This window comes from Erpetoichthys calabaricus, chromosome 7 (assembly GCF_900747795.2).
Source record: "Erpetoichthys calabaricus chromosome 7, fErpCal1.3, whole genome shotgun sequence".
Taxonomy (NCBI): domain Eukaryota; kingdom Metazoa; phylum Chordata; class Cladistia; order Polypteriformes; family Polypteridae; genus Erpetoichthys; species Erpetoichthys calabaricus.
In genome coordinates this window covers 25,879,288-25,902,239 of record NC_041400.2, presented here as the reverse complement: position 1 = coordinate 25,902,239, position 22,952 = coordinate 25,879,288, and the positions used below count along the sequence as shown (strand labels likewise).

Genomic DNA, 22,952 nt, shown 5'->3' with positions numbered 1-22,952 from the left:
CATGATAATGAGTATTCAAAGAAGGAAAGATTAGAGGTGAAGGATGAGTTAATGAAGAAAAAGGGACCTTTTAAAGTGCAACTAAATAGAATTTCAAAAATAAAATTCATCGCTGGTTTCAGTTTTGGAAAGAGGGAGCACAGCACATTTAAATGAGCATTTACTCAAAATTACATAGTAACCCAATTTTCAGAAGCCATCAGGTATCTCAGAAGGTTATGTGGGTTAAGCAGAGATGACAGAAATTGTAGCCAGTTTATTTGAGAAATTTATAGAGTTTGTTTTTATGAGGTGATTTTGTTCTCAGATTAAAACAAATATAGACAGATAAACCTCTGAATATCCACTGGTTTGCACACATCACTTGTAATTATATTACTGAGACCACATACATTTTTAGCAGCTGATGTCTTTGCATAGCTGCTTTTGACTAAAAAAATATCCTTGCTCTACTTGACATCTTTCTCCTGCATTTGTTACACATATAGAGCATGTTTAGTTTCACTTATGCTCAGAAACAAATGCAATTTTACACCTACCATATACAGTACTTAAAACACAGTTATATACCAAAAGATGCAAAAAAACACAAAACTGAATTCACAAAGCTAGTCAGTATAATGTATTGCACATACAGTGGAACCTCGGTTCACGACTATAATTCGTTCCAAAACTCTGGTCGTGAACCGAAGCAATTTCCCCCCATAGGATTGTATGTAAATACAATTAATCCGTTCCAGACCATACGAACTGTATGTAAATATATACTTTTTTTTAAGCACAAATATAGTTAATTAAACCATAGAATGCTCAGCATAATAGTAAACTAAATGGAAAAACATTGAATAACACTGAGAAAACCTTGAACAACAGAGAAAACTAACACTGCAGTAGTTCGCGCTATAGCGCTACCAACCGCTGGCTGAAAACACTTTTTTTTGATAAGTTTTAAGCACAGGGAAAAAAATGAACATTTGAAAAAATCCGTAATTTAATAAACCACTAAGAAAAGTAACATTGCAACAATGCACGCTACAAACCAATCGCTGTCAACAGAAGTGAAAACAAAATCAAGCCCAGTGCATTCTTTAACTGCCTTCCTACCTTTTGCGTCCAGCCCCCTCTCTCTCGCGCTGCCTGTGTGTGTGTGTGTCGCGCTCTCTCTCGCTCGCTGCACAGGAAATGCACAGGGAGAGACTGAACATGTACAAACAGAAAGGGAAACTGGCTTGTTCGTATACCGAGTGTGTGGTCGTGAACCAAGGCAAAAGTTTGGCGAATTTTTTGGTTGTAAACCGATTTGTACGTGTACCGAGACGTTCGTGAACCGAGGTTCCACTGTATTTACAGATGTTGTTAAGGCGGGGTTTATACTTCACGTGACGCATGCTGCAGCGGACGCTTCTGCTATGCAAGCGTTTTACTGTTTATACTTGCGTACGTACTTTACGTAAATCTGGAGGAATCCAGCAGGTGGCAGTGCAAGATATTATCACGGTGAGAACAGGTTTGGCTTCTCTGTGTTGTGAATTGCCTGAACACTCATTGAATTCCGATGACACCTTACCATAATATCTCTGAAAAGGATGTTTAATGATTAAATCCATCAATACAGGGATGTGTCAATTCCAGCAAGCATTGGGCACGAGGCAGAAGCAATCCCTGGATGGGGCCTCAGCTCATCGCAAGGTGAATACAAGCACACACATACACTGGAGTCATTTTAGTGGCACCAAATCCCCAAATCTACATATCTTTGGAAGGAAACCAGAGCACAGTGTGGAAACCCAGCAGGAAAACATGTAAACTCCAGGCAGAGAATACCAGCGACATGACTCCCTGCGAGACCGCAGTGCTTCCGCTCTGCCACCGTGTCACCCCCATGTGTGTAATTATTAACAGTATTCATTATTTAAATGAAATTAACGATTTATTTGTAAAATGTAACATACATACTTTAATGCATTTCATCATGAAAGTGATATCAAGTATAAATCTAAAGATTCTAAATTTGCAGAGTTGGAATATTATACATTTAATGTGTTCTGTGTGATGATCTATTGCTGCTTGCCGCTGCTGTCAGGTCCAAGAAGCTCGTAGAGATTAAAAACTGGGATGACGTTTACGACGGTCTGCTTTAATGATAAAGTAAACTACGAGGTTAGTTAGAGTGGACATTTCCACTTTAATCACAAAATACAAGTTTTCACCATGTCCTTAATTTTTTTCCTCTGTGGCTCAAATACAGTGCATTATGTTGCTGTTATGAAGTTGCAAAAAAAAAAAAAAAAGACTGCACAAAAGATGGTATGTGAGACTTAAAATGTATCGTGTCATTACGATCGGGAATATGCGACGCTTGACCATAAAAGCACCACAAATGCATCCGTATGTCGGCATTTTGCTTCACCACATCGAACTATTCATCAAACATCGAAACACGCACATCGATCCTGTAGGATCCGCATAGAGGCTTTCTGTCACAAGTAGATAGTTAACAGAGACTCTGATGTCACATTCCAACTTTTATCACACTGCGCCCCCCCCCGACTTTTTGCTGGTACTGCAATTCGCGCACAGGTCGCATTAATTTCTGAGGGCCTTCTTAGAGGACGCATCAATTCAGCGCTGGGAATGGCAGCCATGATGCATGCGCGTACGTGCTAAGCATGAAGTATAAACGAGCCCTAAATCAACCAAATCACTGAGAAGACCTTTATAGCCCTATCATAAATCCAGTCTTTGAGTCTCTGCAAAGGCCACAACTAACCAAAGCAATGGCTGATACTTTTGTAAAAAGTGAGCAGGTTTACTGACAGCAATAACAAGACTATGCAGTTTTTTTTGTGTTTGCAGGATATGAGCTGTAGTATAGGCATTAATATGTTTTGTAAGGTTGTGAGGGTCAACAGTCTGGACCCTTTGGAAGCATCAGTTGATGTAAGCTTAACTGAGAACATCCACCCACGTGTTAATTTTGATGTATATTCTCAAACATATCTTCACTTTGAAACACTAATCTGTTTGTTGATAGAGTCCTTTGTCAATTAAGCAGTTATCACTAGTGGAAAACAGTATATCACATGGCTGTCTCATGCATAAGAACCTTTTACCTCTTGTTATGGGAGTTATTAATTTTAATTATTAAATAAAAATGCAGGATCTAATAGCTTCTGGGAAGTTGGTTGAAAAGCTGGCATAGTTGCTGACTTAATGGAACCCTGGTTTCAGTAGTATTTCTGGTTTTCTTTGACCCTGTAATGCAAAAGCAAATTTAGAAGATGGTTGTATATATAAATATGAAACCCTTACTTGTGTAACAATTAAAAATATTGTTTGTTGTATGCAGTATACAGTAATCCCTCCTCCATCGCAGGGGTTGCGTTCCAGAGCCACCCGCGAAATAAGAAAATCCGCGAAGTAGAAACCATATGTTCATGTGGTTATTTTTATATATTTTAAGCCCTTATAAACTCTCCCACACTATTATAAACATTTCATGCACTAATTATACAGCATAAACCCTTTGTATTCTCTTAGATATTAGGTAAGATTCGTTGAAATTATGTATGTAAACACAGTTTACATACAGTAAAACCTAAATATTATTTTAAAGATATCGAGCGTCTTCGATATCACATATGTTACAGCCATTATGACAGACAGGCCACCATCAATAAATACGTACAATGCAAGAAAAATTGTATACAATAAAATGTGTGTACAGTGACACTAAACTATGTACATGTAATAAGTATTGTACGTAAATAATTAATTATGGTTACTCACCAACAATGGCACGACGACTTGTCCGATAACGATGAGTTTAATTTTACTGCACAACAAAGGATACAGCTCTTCTAAAGGAGCCTCTTCAGGCGACTGTTTAGTACCGCCGTTGTTCTTCTTCCATCACTCTTCAATCCAAATCCCTAAAGCAGGTTCCATCCAGACTACTGCCTTACAACGTCCACTTGCAACTCATTTTGCGCCCTGGTTAAAAGACACTGCGGCCATAGATCTTATATGCTTTTCCTCCTTTTTAAATAAAAAGAATCTTGGACTCATTTATGCTGTAATGGTGTCCTGCAGTGGTGTAGCTGTTTCCTTCCTTCAACATATCCAGAACTTTTACCTTTTCTGCAATCATTTGCATCTTCTGTTGGCGCTTGTGCATGTTAATTCTGAATGAGTGAGATTAGTACTTCCTGGTTAATGCAGCACTCCGTTGCTGAGCCAATCAGCAGCACACAGGAACTTAACCGCATGCTCTGATTGGGTAGCTTCTCAGCCATCCACCAATAGCGTCCCTTGTTTCAATTCAAATGCGTCCATTGTTTCAATTCAAATGGGCAAATCAACTGAGGAAGCACACGTACTGTAGACCGCAGACATCCGCGAAGCAGTGAAAAATCCGCGATATATATTCACATATGCTTACATTTAAAATCCGCGATGGAGTGAAGCTGCGAAAGACGAAGCGCGATATAGCGAGGGATCACTGTACTTTATGTGGATACAGTCCTTAGACTAAACTTAAAGTGTGTTTAATTGCATAACTTTTTGGCAATTGTTTATCCTCCTTTCCAAGTAGGCAATCCTGTGAGTTTTATTGCTTATAACACTAATTTGAAATATGCTGAAAAACATATTATTCCGTAATTTATTTATAGGGACAAAAATACATTTAATCTTTGAATTGTGAAACTGAGTATACTTGCTCAATTTATTTGCAGATGGTCCCATGATGACACTGGTAATGGAGAAAAAAAGAAATGTAAACCCTAGAGTCAGCAGCATTACTAGCAGAGATGGTTCTATGCTGACAAGTTTTTGTTTTCTTTAACAGAGGTGTCCTAGGATGTAAAAAATATTTTCTGGGAGGTTTTTATTTTTTTTGTTTTTTTTAACCAAGATATGAATTCTTACGTTTTCGCCTTTGTTGATTATCTGTGTCTTAACATCAGCAAAACCAAGGATTTCAAGGTGCTACTTGTAATTGATTTTGAAACAACCTAATAAATGGGCATGTCTTGAAATCTTCATATTCTTTTGGCTTCCTTTGTTAGGGGTTGCCAACACAGCGGATTATCTTTTTCCATATCTTCCTGTTACACCCACCACCTTCATGTCCTCTCTTACCACATCCATATACCTCCTCTTAGGGTTTTCTCTTTTCATTTTACCTGGCAGCTCAATCCTTACCATCCTTTTCCCACTATATACCGAGCATCACTCCTCTGCACATGTCCAAACCAATGCAATCTCTCCTCTCTGACTTTGTCTCCCAACTGTACAACCTGAGTTGACCCTCTAATGTACACATTTCTAATCTTATCCACCCTTGGCACGCACAATGCAAATCTTAACAACTTTAACTGTGCCACCTCCAGCTCTGTCTCCTGTTTCTTGGTCTGTGCCATCGTCTCCAACCCATATAACATAGCTGGTGTCACTACTGTCTTGTAGACCTTCCTTTTCACTCTTGCTGGTACCTGTCTGTCACAAATCACTCCTGACACTCTCTTCCACTCACTCCAACCTGCCTGCACTCTTCTTCACCTCTCTTCCACACTCTTACTCTGCACTGTTGATCCCAAATGTTTAATCTCATCCACTTTTGCCAACTCTGCTCCATTCATCCTCACCATTCCTCTAATCTCCGTCTCATTCACACACATGTATTCTGTCTTGTTCCTACTGACCTTCATTCCTCTCCTCTCTAGAGCATATGTCCACCTCGCCTGGGTCTCATTGACCTTGGCATGTGTTAAAATAAAAATCAACAATTCTGGAGTGAATAGTCAAAACATTTAGAATATCATCTTTGTTTTTGTAAGTTACCATTTGACAGGTCAGGAATATATGGATCCCTAGAAGAAAATTGGGGCCGTGGATCTCACTAATAATATTGTTGGGGAAAAATGTAAAAAAAGAGGCTGAAGATGAAAAACCTAAAAATTGAAAACTACAGTATTTGCCGTTTGCTCGTCATGAATCTCATGGGAGATTCTTCAAATGTTTGCACAGCATCCTCCAGGTGCTGCTTCCCAATTTATCTTTTATAGGGCCTATCAAGCTTAATGAAATGCTTCTATTAGGTTTTCACACAAGGACAGTATTTGAAAGCATACAGTGCTTATTCTGTTGTATTTGTTTATTATAGATACATTTTTATTAGAAATATTTTCATCTTTTCTGTATTGTTTAGGGGTATTTGCATTCAAATATTTTAATTACATTCAAAGGTAATTAATATTATGTTGTAGTATAAGCTTTTATAGAAATCTTTGGAATTTAGTAAATCTTTAACTTCTTCTGTCTGCAGGGTGGCTGTGTGGATTCCATCAATCAGAGCCTGGCATTACTGTATATGACCCTTGGTCAACAGGATGTTTCCAAAGTCCTTTTAGGTCCCCTTTCACCATATTCGTAAGTGCTTTTTTTATTATTGTTATAGTTGTTGCAGCTTGTGCTTTTTATTGACTTATCAAAACAAGAAAAGGAGATTCTTAAGTCAGTAGCTAGCAGTCATAGAAGAATTTCCTGATCATGTGTTTGAGTAACTGTAAATATTTTGTTTACTACTATGCATGCTTTTGTTGAGCCGTTTCTGATTGTTTCACTCCCATATTTCTTGATCTTCTATCTATGTTTAATTCCATGTATTGTCCAAATAACTCAGATTAAAAAAACATTTGTTGTGATGCTGTGTTTTAATTTGTAGTACTTTCATAAAGATAGGGTTTAAAAGTTTAATATCAATGTTTTTCTTAATTGACACAATTATTAAGATCATTATGTGAACAGAAGCCAAACAATCTTTGTTTTATATAGTGCCTTGTCTATAATGAACAACATACTAAGTCATTTTACAATTGCAAATCATTAATACAGGTGTTTAAGTTTATTTTATTTACAGCCATGTTTCAGGAAGGTTAAGTAATTTAAGTGTTAAGGATGGTCACACAGGCAATATGCACACATAACCACACTTGTAGGGCCATTTTAGAGTTACCAGTTAACCTAATGCACAAGTATTTGGGGATGTGGTTAGTATCAAATGGCTCTGACTCATTGCTTTTATGGGTGGTGCTGAGTAATAATTGTATTTTTGGGTTATAACTAGTTATCAAAATACAATGTGACCTGTTGTAAAATGTCAGTCAGTCAGCATCCAACCCGCTATATCTTAACACAGGGTCACGGGAGTCTGCTGGAGCCAATCCCAGCCAACACAGGGTGGAAGGCAGGAACAAATCCCTGGGCAGGGCGCCAGCCCACCACAGGGCACACGCACACACTAGGGACAATTAGGATTACCAATGCACCTAACCTGCATGTATTTGGACTGTGGGAGGAAACCTACGCAGACATGGGGAGAACATGCAAATACCACGCAGGGATGACCCGGGAAGTGAACCCAGGTCTCCTTACTGCGAGTCAGCAGCACTACCCACTGCGCCACTGTGCTGCCCGTTGTAAAATGTATTTTATTCAAATATGTTGTTCATTGCTTCTAAAGAAATTACAGTATTTTCATCTAGTATCTTTTACGCCAGATTCCCTGTTGCAGATGACTTGTTTTTCTTGTGAGTAGTGCCTTATAACTGTTTTGATAGCAGAATAGTCTAGTGCAGTGCTAGCAGTATTAGTTGCTAAATTTATTGTCAATCCTAAATATTATATCTGTAAAATAAATGATATTGCATACAATTGTATTTCTTAAATGCATATCAGTTGTATGGAAATTTGAATAATTTTGATTGGCTGCTGCAAATCCCAAATAATTAAATGGAACTAGGGTTAGTAAACAGATTGTCATTGAATATCTCTGATCAGACAACTGATGTGCACTTTTATAAACACTGGCCAACAGTCCCTAGGATCAGAAATAGCATTTCTTTTATTAAATTCCTTCCATGGGAATATGATTGATAGTATTACTTCAGTTTACAGCTTTATTTCAGTATCTTTGATTAGCAGAAAATACAAATAAAGAAATAGGATGCCTTCATAACTTACTGTATGTAGGCGAAGCAACTGCCCTGCTAGCATCTGTCATGTTTAGAGCACTTCTCTTGGAAACAGTTTGAAATTTCCCTGTTATATTATTATTTGATCTTAAGCTTTTGATGATTTATAGCTGATAATTATGAACAGGAAGTGCTTGCATCCATTTACTGAAAGCCTTTTTTTCTAGCTATAGCATATCTCGACATCATAAGGCTGGACCTAATTATGGAAGAAATGTCGGTCAGTTAATAAACACACTTACATATTTTGGATCTATTTTCAGCTTTCAGTTAATTTTGTAATTTCAAATTTCAGGTTTGTCTAGTTTCCTGACCATTTTTTAAACATTTTTTATTTATTTTGTTAAACCAAAGAAGAAAAATAATATATGCAATATCACAAGTGCAATGAGTAATCCCTTTTTCAGTTTCCTTTTTTTTTTTTGTAGGGTAGCAAGGAGCTGTCTGCAAACATAGGCATTATGCACGAACCAAATCTAGACAGGGTGATCATTCATTGCATACTTAAAATGTAAAATAACTAAAACTGATGCCATACTATTGGACTTGGCACAACGTTTAGTCAGAGACCATGTCACATGAAATGGTTTTCAGTTACTGAATGTTATTAATTTTTGAATGTGTTAAATTGTGCAAATAGCAGTCACTTGGGTGACTGATTACACAACTCTCTTTATTTTCTTTCATTATAGTTCCAAATCTCATGTTCCTTCCTGGAAATACGAAGATGTTGCCTTATTTTGGTAGCTAGTTGATATGGCGCTAGCTAGTTAGTGTGTTAGCTCTAAAGTTTGACAGGCCTCTCCTCCATTTCCAAAGCCCTCATTTTCCAATCATTCCTTGCAATGGTCATTGTTCTTCACTGTTTGTCTGTGTGTCACAGTTTTTTGAGCACGGTCTAGAGCTAAAATGGCTAGACAGGTTTAAGTTTTGCGTTTGGTATTTTTCTATTATGAAATGATGATATGCTGATTAGTTTTTGAGCCAATTTGTTCAAGAGAAAGGAGCCACTCTAGAGGAACCCCCAAATACAGTATATCTGCAATTTATTATGAATTCTTCTTATCAATTGATATTGTAATAACCTATTTTATGATCAGGAACATCAGCATCAGAGCGGTAAATAATTACTGAAATGTTATAGAATAGTTTGGGTAACTTGATTCTTAGGGCACAAAGCCTACTGATGCTAACGTCTGAATTTTGTTCATTTGCCTGATATTCCGTCTGTCTTAAGACAACTGGTTATAATTACATTTTTGGGAAGGGATAATCTCAAGGACTTCAATAGACTTATCTGTAGGGAAGAGTATCATTAGGATTTTATCAATACCAATATCGATCCAGATGCTGCTTGTTGTTACTGATACTTATTGATACTTTTATCGATACTACTCTCCATAATGTGGTGCAAAAAATAAAGACGTCATGCTGTGAAGAGATTCAACAGTTACTTTAATATAACCTTTTTTTTTTTAAGAAAATAACAGGTTTATTGTATTTGTGTCGTGCTGTTTCACTATCACAAGCTAAAATTAACATATAGAACTATTTACAATATGTTATTCACAGGAAAATCTATTTGCAATATACAGTACATAACCTCACACAATAACAATATTTTGACTTTATAATGTAATATATTCTTAATAAAAAATAGAGTAGCATACCTTTCCAGAAACAAAAAATAGGACAGTGTCACACAATCAGCTTCTTTCCTATGCCTATTAAATAATAAATCAATTACAAACTATTACAAAACATAACTAACAAAATAAATAAAATAAGATTTAAAATAACAGTAGTAACTCCTATCCACTTGCTCTATAAAGCAGCAACATTTCTGAGCCCAAATCTTTATATCTTTATATATAAGATATAGGAGATGGGGAGGATCACAAAGACGTAGAAACAAGAACAGATTTGTAAAGTTTGTAATAACCGCAATTTAATGCAACTACACTAAATCAAAGAGCACATTGAATTTGACTGGACAGCTGCTAGTAATGCCCCGTTTCATCTTAGAGCTGGCGAGCAAACACAGATGCCCACCAGTATGTTCACAGTGCTGCTTTGGTTGGTTGCAGTGTGTTTGTATTGACAAGCAAAAAGTATTGTGACCTACAGTAATCCCTCCTCCATCGCGGGGGTTGCATTCCAGAACCACCCGCGAAATAAGAAAATCCGCGAAGTAGAAACCATATGTTTATATTGTTATTTTTATATTGTCATGCTTGGGTCACAGATTTGCACAGAAACACAGGAGGGTTGTAGAGAGACAGGAACGTTATTCAAACACTGCAAACAAACATTTGTCTCTTTTTCAAAAGTTTAAACTGTGCTCCATGACAAGACAGAGATGACAGTTCTGTCTCACAATTAAAAGAATGCAAACATATCTTCCTCTTCAAAGGAGTGTGTCAGGAGCAGATCATGTCACAGAGATTGAGAAAAGGAAACAAATCAATGTTTGGCTTTTAAGTATGTGAAGCACCGCGGCACAAAGCTGTTGAAGGCGGCAGCTCACACCCCCTCTGTCAGGAGCAGACAAAGAGAGAGAGAGAGATAGAGAGACAGAGTTTGTTTTTCAAGCAAAAATCAATACGTGCCCTTCGAGCTTTTAAGTATGCGAAGCACAGCTGCACAAAAGATAGCAACGTGAAGATAATCTTTCAGCATTTTTTGACGAGTGTCCGTATCGTCTAGTTGTGCGAACAGCCCCCCTGCTCAATCCCCCTACGTCAGAATCAGAGAAAGTCAGCGCAAGAGAAAGAGAATAGTAAGCTGGGTAGCTTCTCAGCCATCTGCCAATAGCGTCCCTTGTATGAAATCAACTGGGCAAACCAACTGAGGAAGCATGTACCAGAAATTAAAAGACCCATTGTCCGCAGAAACCCACGAAGCAGCGAAAAATCCGCGATATATATTTAAATATGCTTACATATAAAATCCGCGATGGAGTGAAGCCGCGAAAGGCGAAGCGTGATACAGTAATCCCTCACCTATCGCGGGGGTTACGTTCCAGAGCCCCCCGCGATAGGTGAAAATATGCGAAGTAGCGACCTATATTTATTTTATTATTTATACATATTTTAAGGCTTTATAAACCCTTCCCACACTCTTATAAACCTTTCTCACTCTCTTGTTAACCTTTCCCACACTCTTATAAACACTTCCTATGCTCTTAAACACTTTCTACATTCTTAAACACCGCAGACCAACACTGCACACTGCACACAGCGATCAGACGTCGATGTGTCTGCACTCGCTTTGTGAAGGGGGGGCAGCTGAACTCATGCTGAGCAGAAATGGACTTTGTGCTGCTTCTGCCAAAATGCCTGCTTGTCGCTCTGCGCGTTCGGAAGAAGGAGAAGTGTGTGTGTGCGTGTGTGAGGGCTGAACGCACGTTCGCTCAAACCCCCCTCCCCGGAGGCGCAGTTCGCATTGTCAAGGGGGTGGGCAGCTGAATGAACGCTAAGGAGAACTGGACTTTGTGCTGGCTTTGTGCTGCTTGTCGCTCTGCCTGTCAATAATTTAAAAGCCTGTATATCACCAATTTTCCTGTCTCACTGTCTTGTCTTGCGTGAAGTTAAAATGTTTTATAATAGTGAGATGTTACTCATATCCTTAGCCCGACATCCACATATCATATGTGTTAACAAAGTGTGTTTTATAAGTTTACATGTGTTTAAAGCATGTATGATGGGTATTTTAAGGCTTAAACTATAAAAATGTTTATTTATATGGTCTTTCTATATCGCAGATTTTCTCCTGTTGCTGATGGGTCTGGAACATAACTTCCGCGACAGGCGGGCAATCACTTGTATTTAAAAACCCGCGAAGTCGTGAATCCGCGAAAAGTGAACCGCGAAGTAGCGAGGGATTACTGTATATATATGCCAAGTGCATGAGGGAGTGGGCGGGCACAGGATGAAGTACTGAGGAAGCGGGAGTGTGTGGGTTTTAAAAAATCAGTCCTGCGCCGACCTGTAGTTTGAAACTGATGAGCCTTTATTAATTGCCTACCAACTGAACTCCCACTGTTGTAGCTGTGGGAGCCGCCTTTCATCATTCTAATCACAATCGGACTCTTTTACACTGCTCGTCTTACGCTTCACTGTAACGGCCTGAAGCACATTGCTGTTTTGCTCTCGTTCCTTTCTACTTGGTCTTTCACTCTGTGCTATTCCTTCTTGTCCCCACATGTGCTGACTAGCACCTTCCACCCTCCATCCATCATACTCCTTCCACCCTTTTTCCCAGGCGCTCCTCCTCCTGCTGAGGTGTTTCTTTTGCGTATCACACTACACCTTCTGAAAACATAGCACTCAGTATCTGTCCAGCCACATGGCCGGATTATTATAATATGATTGGTATTCTACTAACTATATACAACAACTGTTGATTGTGGGAACGTTCATATAGAAGCCCTGAGCCACACAGTGAAAAAAATTATGAGATAAGCCTTTTCTAGTATGCACGTGAAAATATCTTGTACATACAAAAAATTACAAAAGACATTAAACTTTGCTCCACACGCAGCTATGTGACTAAAACGTGTGTGCCTGACACCTGCAGTGTAGTCATCATTAGGGGATGGTTAGGAATTTAAAAACACTGCTAAATTTGGAATGAACTTATGTTACAAAAATACTGATAGCGGCACCGTTTTTCCAGGAGCTTATTGATATCAGTACTGACCAGTCCGGAACCATTACCAATTTAGTACCGGTTTGAAATACCCATCCCTAGTTATCTGGTCATCTTTAATATTAAATGGCACCATTGTGTACAACGTTGGCTTTGTTAAAAATTAGATAACAGTCTTGACCTATTAAAGATGCATTAATAAATCAAAACCATTGAAAAGAAATGAAAGTTTGGTGTGTAGTTCATTATAAAGATTATGTGCATGTTTTTTTGGCAAACTTTGCCCTTCTCATTGTGAAAAAAGTACCGTCTTTAGAATTATAGTAGATAAACAAGAAGATTTTTATTTCAATGTTTATTAGGTTAGTATTAAATATTTCTGCTGTGAGGCTTGTTTTGGACTAATATGGTTAATTTATTATTTTCAAAAATCGCATCAAAAATCACACATCATTTCAAAACACCACCATGATCCTGATATAACTGTAGGCAGGATTGTCGTGATGATCTTTTGAAGGTTCTATTTCAAGCTTCTATATTTAGGGTAACTAACCGGGAAACAAAAACACAAGTTTTAAACCACCCTATGCCATTCTTGTTATTACCAACATGTACATACTTTACAGTTGTTTGTTATCCTTAAATTCCTTGTGTAAAGCATAAAACTTTTTAGGCACAGTGTCAGTTGTTTAATTAATGTCCTTTACTCATGAAATGTAACATGCTTGTGTTTCTGATTGTGAAGTTAAAGCTGTAAATGAAGGGTGCTTTTCTTATTGCTGAAGTTAAGATGTATTTACTGTGAAGCAATCTGTGATGGCTGTGTTAAGTTGTAAAACCTGTCATGTCATTTTCTAACCCGCTTAATACTGACTAGGGTCGCAGGGGATGCTGGAGCCTATTCTGGGGTAGCGGAGAGTGGAAGGCAAGAACAAACCCTGGACAGAGTGCCAGTCCATTGCAAAGTGAAAACACACACACACACTAGGGCAATTTAGCATCGCCAGTTCACCTAATCTGCATGTCTGTGTACTGTGGGAGGAAAACGGAGCACCAGGAGGAAGCCCATGCAGACACATGGAGAATATGCAAACTTCATGCAGGGACAACTCAGGAGTGAACCCTGGTCTCCACTACCACTGTAACCACCCATGTTGTATAACCTGTCAACACTAAAGATGCATTATACCTTAGTGTCGAACTTTTAAACTGTATGCGTGAAGTGTGCATAAGTTACTGTACATTTTTGTGCCCAAGGGTGGCTCTGTTGCTTTGGGTTATTTAGCACAGGGGTAGGCAACGTCGGTCCTGGAGTGCCACAGTATGTGCAGGTTTTTGTTCCAACCCAGTTCCTTAACGAGAACTCAATTATTGCTGATGAAGCACATATTGCTTAAGTGACATTTTAATGCTTCATTTTAGTGGTCTCGCTTGTTAAGGTTCTCCAACCTTAATTGCTTATTTCAATCTTAAACTGCTGCATTCAGTGTTTTAATTGCTCCTTATTAGCAATAAGATGTAAAACAGGGGTAGGCAATGTCGGTCCTGGTGAGCCGCAGTGGCTACAGGTTTTCATTCAACCCAATTGCTTAATTAGAAACCAATCATTGCCAATCTCAGACCTTATTTAATTTTATGGCTTGTTAGTCTGTGCAATGTAAGGCTTTTATATCGTAGATTTTTTTTCCTTTCCAAGGATATCATCCAAATGATTTGAAGCCTAAAACAGATCATTTTCAGTCTGTCACATTTTTCTATTAAGTGTTTTATTAAATCAAACCGTGCATGATGAACACACACAGATGTAATTGGAAAAAAACTAGCTGGAGAACTGCTGGCTGCTTTGTCTTTTACATCTTATTGCTAGTAAGGAGCAATTAAAACACTGAATGCAGCAGTTTAAGATTGAAATAAGCAATTAAGGTTGGAGAACCTTAACAAGCGAGACCACTAAAATGAAGCATTAAAATGTCACTTAAGCAATATGTGCTTCATCAGCAATAATTGAGTTCTCGTTAAGGAACTGGGTTGGAACAAAAACCTGCACATACTGTGGCACTCCAGGACCGACGTTGCCTACCCCTGATTTAGCACATTGAAAAAGATGTTCTGATGTCTTTCATAGGTGCCTGGTTAGTCCAGAATTATTGATACAATAAGTATTTGTCTCTGCTTGATTGTGACCAATATAGAGTAATTCTGCACCGTGCAACTGTTCTATCAAAAAATATAATCTACAACCAATCACAAAAGAGCAGCATACTTGCATTGTTGTTCATAATTACAAAACTGTGAAAACACATTTTGTTTTTGTGAGGCAGGTGAGGACAAAGAGGTATTGTTGATGAAGATAACAGAAGATCTTCATGAAAGGGAAACAAACTTAAGTGCTTATAATTAAATGGTTGTTTATAGAGGACTAAAGCTGCTAAGCTTGGCAGGTTATGGGATTTATGGAGAATGTTGGAAAAAGTAAGATATTTTGTAAAGTTTTTAATAAAAATGTGTTAATTTTGGAACAAAATACCATTAGTTAAGATTGCTATGCTTCCTTCAAAAGTGACTTTCACCAATTTCTGTCAAGGTGATCAAGGTTTTTTCACAATATCTGACAGCAAAGTGCTTCCTGATCCATTAATTTCCAAATTATAGAATTGTTGAGTATAGACCTTTCAGTATAGTCAGATATTTCAAATTGGGCTTCTCTTTTGGGACAGTGTTATGCCTAAACCTTCTGTTGCAGAGTATCTTTTATGCCATTCTCGGTTCATTTGACCTGAAGTGAAATGCAGCCTTCTGGGCCACGTTTTCTCTTCCAGTTCTCTTATTGGGCATGGCCACCATTAGATGCTTCCAGTCCCCTCTTGAAAAGGAAGAACATGCTTTAAGACATTTAAAGTCAGTTGGCTTTGTTCTTCTAGTTTTCTCCATACCTCGTGACCAGACATGGTATACGGTTGTACAGGCCTTTTTTGTCTGAAGGAAAGACGGTATTTAAACCAAAAATGACTTAATGTTATAGCAAATAGTTTCTTTTTGGAGTTTCAATCATATGGTCATCCTGAAGGACTTAAAGGAAATGGCATGCAATACCAGAGCCATAAAGTATGAACTGTCCATTTTCAGTTATCATGGTACCGGTGCTGTGTTCTTTAAAAGTACAGTACTATGATAACTGAAGATTGGCAGTGCCTTCACAAATAAGAGTGTGGCTTGAAGAGGAAAACTTTTGTTCATCTTTTTTAATCAACACTACCTTTCATGTATGGTATGTCTAATTTATGTGTGCCTTACTTACCCCTGAGAAAGATGTTACTTCTGCAGGCCTTTCTTCAGATGAATACACCATCCAAAAAATTGTTCTTTTCTTTGTCTGTTACTCATCCTGTGTTTTTAGGAAAAAAATTAAAGTTTTCATGGAGAGCAAATGTTTTAGTCTAGAAATTCACTCTGTGGTGTTCTAGATGAGTTGTCCATGCCAGCTGTGATCCATCGAGCTTTTGGTTTACGAAGCTCCTACATAAAAGAGAACAACATATTAGAAGGAGAGCTCCCCTCGCCCTACAGATGGGGCAGCTTCTAAGCTGCAAGAGGCACACTTCAGTGAGTGCACAAACAAAAAGTTTTGGAAAATTCGCTCTTGCATGATAGTGAAGCACAGTCAACTGAGATGGAGTTTTTGAATTGAAAGCCCTAATTGTCCTGCTTACTCACTGACTATCCTGAAGCTTGGCAGTCTCGTCATCTGCATTATTTTGGGGTTATTCAATGGCAGTATTTGAAACGGCAACGGTGAATTGACCTTCTGCTTGTTAAAGCACGTCTGATATGTGCAAATGCGAGGCATACTTTCCACCTGATAATGTTTTCACTACTTTTCTTTAGCTTTTCATTGGAAACTATGCCACTCTTTCAAATCTAATGAATGAGCTATCATATTACTGGGCAGAATGTGAGAAGGAAAAAAACAAAAATCATCACAGTGTAACAGTTTAGTATATTAAGCTGCTTTCAGAATGAGAATGATTGAAGATTTTGAATAAAACTGCAGTAAGTGGAGATGTCAGACTTGGTGCATGGAATGAAAGTGTGTGTGGAGGAGAATGGGGAGGGGCAAAAACCCACAGTATAAAAGCAATATCATATTAATATTTCAGCTATTTTTTTGTGACAGATCGTTTCTGATGTTAGTAGTTTATATCAGCCAGTCTTTCAGATAATTTGTTACTTCTGCTATTTTTAACTTTAAATATATTTCAGGGCTGTGGAAATCAAATTTTTTTCTACTTGTCCATGGACAAGTAAACTTAGAAAATCCACTTGTCTGCCAGTTAAATTCACTTACCCATAAACAAATAACAAAAGTGAAATATTAGTTTATTTTTTCTGATCTCTTTTATTGATACCAAAACTGCCTTCCATTTTACCAAAACTGCCTTCCATTTTAAAACTGAAAAAAGTTCTTTCAGGGAGTAGTATTTTGCCACCTTGCTCTAGAACATTATATAAAAGATTCCCTTATCATTTTAACTCCTTAATAAACAATGCCTTCATTATAGCTACACTAGTTCTGTTTCACATATTACAGTTACATAAGAGAACACTGTCCTGATTCATTTTCTGCCATGTTCTTCAGCTTTTGTCTTGCAACATCTTCTCCCCCAAGAATCTTTACCATCTCAGACAGCATGGGCTGAATGCTGTTCATTTCTGCTTGAGCTGAACTGCATGGTTCCTGGACTGATGGTCCTGCAGAAGTGGATGCTGATGACTTTTCAGGTTTTATATGAGTGATGTGCCTGTTGCCAGATGCCAGCCAGAATTCCACAGCTGGTAGTGGGTCAAACTCTTCTAAAGGTTTGTCATCAACAACAATGCGCATCTGGTTTTGAAGGTTTTCCTGTGTCAGGTGGGTTCTTAGAGAACTCTTTACTAAATTCATATTGGAGAATAATCTCTCACAAGAAGAAAAAATAATCACGTCTAAGTGAAGATTTTTATAGATATTTCATAACATTTGGAAACCGTTAGAATATGTTCTTCTTTATTTTTAATAAACTGGCAGCGCAAAACCAACTTGTTTTATATGAAAAATTCTCTAATCAAAAACGATCTATAGACAGCTCATCAAAATTGATGTTGTCACGCAATACATTTCTTAACTCCTCAATATATCACAACCTACGCAAAATCGCAAATTTCAAGAAAGATTAACTGCCTAACAAGCTTTGTTATGTGGTGACAACATTTGCATTGTAAGTAAAATGACCGTATTTTTATGTAGAAACAATGAATTTTATCAATCTTCTTATATAATATGCTACCATGGCTGTTCACCTGTAGCTCGCAAACCGTTTCACCTATTGACTTGAAATTTGGTACACATATACTATGTGACGTCTACTATCTGCTTTTGGGGTGATGATTTGTATTACAGTAATCCCTCGCTACTTCGCGGTTCACTTTTCGCGGATTCACGACTTCGCGGGTTTTTAAATACAAGTGATTGCCCGCCTATCGCGGAAGTTATGTTCCAGACCCATCAGCAACAGGAGAAAATCCGCGATATAGAAAGACCATATAAATAAACATTTTTATAGTTTAAGCCTTAAAATACCCATCCCACATGCTTTAAACACATGTAAACTTATAAAACACACTTTGTTAACACATATGATATGTGGATATCGGGCTAAGGATATGAGTAACATCTCACTATTATAAAACATTTTAACTTCACGCAAGACAAGACAGTGAGACAGGAAAATTGGTGATGTAGAGGCTTTTAAATTATTGACACGCAGAGCGACAAGCAGCACAAAGCCAGCACAAAGGTCACTTCTCCTTAGCGTTCATTCAGCTCCCCACCCCCTTGACAATGCGAAGTGGCAGGAGCATACTGCGCTTCCGGGGAGGGGGGGTTTGAGCGAAGGTGAGTTCAGCTCTCACACACCCACACACACACACACACACTCCTCGCACAGAGCGACAAGCAGGCATTTTGGCAGAAGCAGCACAAAGTCCATTTCTGCTCAGCGTGAGTTCAGCTGCCCCCCCTTCACAAAGCGAGTGCAGACACATCGACGTCTGATTGCTGCGTGCAGTGTGCAGTGTTGGTCTGAGGTGTTTAAGAATGTAGAAAGTGTTTAAGAGCATAGGAAGTGTTTATAAGAGCGTGGGAAAGGTTAACAAGAGAGTGAGAAAGGTTTATAAGAGTGTGGGAAGGTTTATAAAGCCTTAAAATATGTATAAATAATAAAATAAATATAGGTCGCTACTTCGTGGATTTTCACCTATCGCGGGGGGCTCTGGAACGTAACCCCCGCGATAGGTGAGGGATTACTGTACTCTTTTTATTTTTATTTTATTTTATTGTTGAATTAATTCTTAGCACCGCGCAGCAGGGTGGCCGTGCAGCGCATGTGTATGGGAGCCGTTCTCATTCCCCACCACCTTCGCTAATCATTCTTGAGGCAGATTGAAGACTTAAGTGCCAGCTTAAGTGAAAAATTAAAGAAAACGTACTAAGTAATTGCATCACAAAAACTAACTTAATCAGTTTTAACGCGAAAAGATGCCAACGAAAGAAGAGAAGCAGTGGGCCACTAGGGTGGAGAAAAGAAGAGCTGCTCAGGAAGCAGCAAGCGCATCAACCTCTGAGCAAACGAATGATAACAGAGACGGAGAAAGAGGATGAAAACTAGGAATGCTCAAGTCAAGTGTATTCACTGCACATTATTGTGCAGTATACCATTACTGGTAATATATAAAAGTTATCGATTATAATGAAAAATCATCAGATTACATCGTAATGTCATCATGAAAAAAATGACTGCATCTCCAAGCGTGTAAATAGTAGGGTAAAATACTTATGTAAGACCGTAAGAGTGCTTCCCCTTTGAAAAATCAGCAGCCATTTTGTAAACAATATTGAAGACCAATTTGAGACATGAAGAACATGCCTAAGTAGACTGTTTCTGCACGAAGTACGTACACAAATGTTTAAAATTTGAAAGTAGTGGTAAAGTGTGCCCTGCACAGCACATATAATTCTTTTTTCTCCAGAAAATTGCACTTGTCCGCGAACAACTGAAACCAGAAAAACATGCTTGTCCGACGGTCAATTTACCCATGTCGGGCGTTGGATTTCTGCACCCCTGTATGTTAAGATTGTATGTAGAGATTTCCACTCACATTTAGCCAAAAAGCCAGACTTGCAAACAAAAATTTGCAATGATGGAAAATTACCAAAAAATCTAGACAATGTAAAATAGAAAATTCTATTTTAAATATTTCAGAATATAATTTCCTACAACGTTAAAAAAGGTTGATCAATCAATTCAGTACATGAAAGTGTAATAAAGTGTTTTGTTTTTTTTTTGGAATGTTCCTCATATATAACAGCTACTGTATGTTTTATTGTTATAGCTACTGGAACACAAGTATTTGATCTATCTCATATTTTCTTTCTGTTTCAGGATTGAATTCTTAAGACATCTGAGGAATTTTTTTCAAGTCATGTTCAAAATAGAAACACAGCAACCAGAAGAAGAGAGGAAGGGTGGTGAAAAAGTATTAATGACCTGTGTAGGAACTGGATTTACAAACCTCAGCAAAACCATAAAATAGCGCCAATGTGTGCATCTGGGATGGAGAAGTATGCACAAATTCCTCAAACTGTACAGTAAAATTACATGCCACACTCTTCTTTTTATATATTTATACTTGTACCGGACTATTTTTTAATATGGGGTCGTCGTTCCTAGCAAAGGAATAAATTATGAGATGTAACAGTTTGTATTATTCTTTTTATATGTTTGCAATTTAAAGCAAAGTGGAAAAAATGCCACACCTGCTGGTGCTTTCAGACTCACCACTCCATTCAGAGCAGAGACCTTAGCCATTCACATATTTGAAGTTACCTTAATGGACAAAAGCAAGTTACCAGCATACAGCTAAAACACAAATAAAATAAAACATACAGTGACAGTCTATACAGATATATAAACGGAAGTAATGGGTTATGTTAAGGAGAAAGACAGGTAATATGTATATAGAGATATGTGAGCTCCAAAAAAACAAGTACTATAACAAAAATGTATTTATTATGTCTGTTGATAAAGAAATGAACAATACACTGTCTCCTGGTCCACAGTTACATGAAGTATGTACACGAAGTATGGAGCTTGTGATCTTTAAACCTGCTCAAGATAAGTTTATTAAACAATACAAAAGATATTTTAATTTCAACTGCCCATATAAGTTGATATTACTGTTTTTCTCATGTTATAAATGTCTGTCAGATTTCAGGCTGATATAAAACAGAACCTAATATTGATTTTTTTTTAGTACTTTTTATAAAAACAAAAAACCTATTAGATAACATCTGAAAAATATACATGACTATTATGTCTTACTTTGTGACCTTTTATTTTAAAGTTTTGATTAAAACACAGGAGTGGAGCAAAAAGGTCAGAATGATTATCATTAAAGTACATCAAAACGTATGTGCAGCAGTAGACATAGCGCTAGTGTAAATTTACTGAGCTGTAAATGCTGCATCAGTTGTCTTAATACGTAGTGCACGCATGCATTTACTTAAAATCACCTTCTTTATTATTTCAGTGGAAATCAGTACCACATAAGCAGCACATGCTGTAGTAACATTTTGTTGGGATTCCATCTATCATATACCATACTGAAAAAGATGGTTCTTCCACTTCAGTGAACATCAATCCTCAAGAGCAAGGTTAGAAAAAAAAAATGAACTAAATCTCTAATAAAGATTTTTTACTGATCAGTATAAGATTATTCTGGCTAAAGTATTCTTTGTATTTATAACTATTCTTAAAGTGAACTGAGAAATATATGCATGTCATTTTAGTCCATTATATTGACTTGTCCATAGACTACAGTCAAAATGATGAGAACTTTCAGTATTGTTGCCAGGCTGATGAAACCCAGAATATGTTGATAAATGGATGCCCCATTTCAAACTTACAGATGAAACTGAATTTTATAGTGTTTACATAATATTTGAATTTAAAGGGTTCTTTTGTCTTTTAGGTTAAGTTTCACAGCTTCATTGGTCCTCCCGTCTGACCCAGCTTTTCAATTTTTACGGTCTCGCAGGGTGAATCGGTGTATCGAGGGCAGCACTTAGCGTACGGTAAACCCCAGAGAAGATGACAACACCGGACAAGATACAGCTGTTTAATGTTTCTAGTCAGTCTGTTTTTTTGGAACTTGGGAGGAAAATGTACCCTCTAATACCTCATGAGCCCATCAAAAACCTGCAAATTCAGCACACACATTGAACCAGAAAGTATCTAAGCTTAGGGCTGTGGAGGTGTGAACCACTGATTAAAAACCTCAAATATTGAATATTTCGCTTCTGAGACATTTTAATAAAGTAGCACTAAGCATCACTCTAACTTGAGTGAAAGGGACACTGTATTGAAAACATACTTTAGAAATGATGCCTCAGAGCTCCTCTGACCTTGGTGCATATTCTGTCTGTGTGCATGGTTTTGTCTGGATAATCCAGTTATTTCTCACATCTGAAACGTGTTTGAGGTATTTCTGTGATGGAATAGCATCACAAGAATATCAGAATTGTTTGTTTCTTTGCAGCTCTGAAATGGAAATGCAACTGATGAATGTTTTAATTTAAACAAAACTCAAAAGTGATAGATGAACTAAGAGAGTATAAAGTAGACTATACTACCCAACTGAGTCTAACTAACATGATTTTTTAGGTGGGCCGGGTAGGTGACATTCTCAAGGAAGCAAATACTGCAAAATGAAACTGAAGATGAGAAAAGTGGAGACAAGGCCAATGCCTATTTTATGATTCAAAGTGGACAACTCTATACCCTTATCATAATAGATCCACTCAGAAACCTTCATTACCGGAACAAATCACTTGCAACAGTAGGCTTATGTTAGTGCAGATGAGAAACAACTAAAATGAAGCCAACAGTACAACACTAAGCATAATGCTCTTGAAGACTGACTCTCTGTTTCTTTTTCCTTAATTAGCAGCCAAACAATAATGAGATACAAAATGAGCCAAAACTTGACCAGCAAACTGTGTCCATCATACATCCATCCATCCATCCATTTTCCAACCCGCTGAATCCGAACACAGGGTCACGGGGGTCTGCTGGAGCCAATCCCAGCCAACACAGGGCACAAGGCAGGAAACAATCCTGGGCAGGGTGCCAACCCACCGCAGCCATCATACAATATCTGAAAATAAAAAAA

The 22,952-nt window shown here is 37.7% G+C and overlaps 1 protein-coding gene across 1 annotated transcript in view; it reads left to right on the top strand.

Annotated features, from left to right (window-relative positions):
• The window catches only part of rcl1 (RNA terminal phosphate cyclase-like 1), a 55,855-nt gene extending 35,378 nt beyond the window's left edge, over positions 1–20,477 (top strand). The window contains exons 8-9 of the mRNA XM_028804940.2: positions 6,329–6,432; positions 20,165–20,477. Coding sequence (XP_028660773.2) covers positions 6,329–6,432; positions 20,165–20,315 — 255 coding nt within the window. The 3' untranslated portion in view covers positions 20,316–20,477. The remainder of the gene's footprint in view (positions 1–6,328; positions 6,433–20,164) is intronic.
• Positions 20,478–22,952: the final 2,475 nt, after the last annotated feature.